Source organism: Homalodisca vitripennis, chromosome 1, assembly GCF_021130785.1.
Source record: "Homalodisca vitripennis isolate AUS2020 chromosome 1, UT_GWSS_2.1, whole genome shotgun sequence".
Taxonomy (NCBI): domain Eukaryota; kingdom Metazoa; phylum Arthropoda; class Insecta; order Hemiptera; family Cicadellidae; genus Homalodisca; species Homalodisca vitripennis.
In genome coordinates this window covers 233,473,081-233,474,860 of record NC_060207.1, presented here as the reverse complement: position 1 = coordinate 233,474,860, position 1,780 = coordinate 233,473,081, and the positions used below count along the sequence as shown (strand labels likewise).

At 46.1% G+C, this 1,780-nt stretch overlaps 1 protein-coding gene across 1 annotated transcript; it reads right to left on the bottom strand.

Moving 5' to 3' along the window:
* Positions 1-329: 329 nt before the first annotated feature.
* LOC124355169 lies at positions 330-758 on the bottom strand. The gene has a single exon (XM_046806174.1). The coding sequence runs from the start codon at positions 756-758 to the stop codon at positions 330-332; it is 429 nt and encodes a 142-aa protein (XP_046662130.1).
* Positions 759-1,780: the final 1,022 nt, after the last annotated feature.

Sequence of the window (1,780 nt, the reverse complement as noted above, 5' to 3'; positions counted from 1 at the left end):
ATAACTTTATTATGGTACTTTATTATAACTTTAATAGATGGTTTATAAACCATCTCCGTGGGAAAATACATATACGCACAAACACACACACACACACACACACACGCAGAGAGAGAGAGAGAGAGAGAGAGAGAGAGAGAGAGAGAGAGAGAGAGACGTGCTGGGGCTGAAGAGGTCACACCTCTCCTCCTCCACCAGGTTAAATCTCTCGAGGTTCGCTTGAAATTCCCGTGACCAGTGACGAACTGTGTCAGGTAATGGTCCATCCCCCACTTCTGCTACAGTCTCCTTCTGATGTGCGGCATGTATTCGAAGGTATCCTTGCCTTTTTAGGTATCCTGCCAGCGCCTCTGCCATTCTTCCAGAGTCTCTTCCCGTCTCGCTCCATTGCTCTCAGCGGCGTCCCTTCCTTCTTCCTTATCCTCCCACCTCTTCACCTTCTCTTCTATTTGCAGGCCAATCGGTGTCACTCCTGCCAGCACTCTGAATTCGTCATGCGAGACCGTGTGTTTTGCCTTTGCTACCTTCAGTAGAACTCTTCTTTGCATGCTCAGCAATTTCCTCTTCAGTGCAATCTTTCGGGCATTTTCCGCCCAGAACTCACATCCGTACAACATCGCCGGCTCCACGCAACCTTTGTAAAACATCATAAGGTGCCTCCCTGTCATACCTCTATTAGCTGTTGCCTGTCCTGCCAGTTTGGCGTAGACCCATTTCATTTTCTCAGACACCTCCTCCTGATGTTTCTCAAAACTCATCCTCTGTCCTACTACCACTTCATAAGTACTTCATTTCCTTTTTGCAGCGTATATAATCTCCTTACACTAACAGCCTAGGTGGTCTTACCAACTTTCCTTTCAACATCACTGTCACTGTCTTTGCTTTTGAAAACTTCAGCTTCCTTTGTTGTCCCCATTCTATTAATTTTTCTACGGCCCTACTACCTCTATCAGCCAACTGTTGTGTACCCTGTCCTCTGACTATCAGCAGTGCGTCGTCAGCATATGCAGTGATTGTTACTCCTTCCCCTAGATCCAATCTCTGTAGGCTGTCAAACATCACATTCCACAGGAGTGGTCCAACAACTGATCCCTGTGGGCACCCTCGAGTCATCCTCTTCCCTGCCTCTCCATTTCCTACCCTGAGTAATACATCTCTACCTTGGAAGTAATCTCTAATTAGGCAATACAAGCTCCTCGAACAATTCCACATCCTTAGTACCCTTAAGATTTCTGGCCACCATGCCGAGTCGAATGCACCCGCTATGTCCAGGGAGACAGCCAGTACATATTTCTCTGCGGTCTCCTCCACATCCCTCTTCACTTTCATCAACGCATCCACTGTTACCTCCCTAAATCCGAACTGCCTATCACTTAATGTCTTCTTCGCTGAGCCATCTTTTCATTCTTGTTACAATAAACTTTTCGCCTAACTTTCCCAAGACTGAAAGCAGTGTCACTGGTCTGTACGATTTCACCTCACTGGGATTCTTGTTCTTATTTTTCAAGAATATCTTTACCACTCCTTTTTTTCCACACTGATGGGAATCTTCCTTCTGCCAACATTCTATTGTATAGGATGAGCAGATGCCCTTTTATCCTTCCGTACATCCTCTTTACTACCTCTATCTTCACACCATCGTGGCCAGGAGCCTTTCCGTTCTTCATTTGCTTTACTGCCGCATCCAACTCCTCTTCTGAAAATTCTGGTTCCTCCAACCCCCGCTAACTAGTTCCATTTGTGCTCTTACAGTTCTTTGATCTTTAGTATCCTCGTCCTA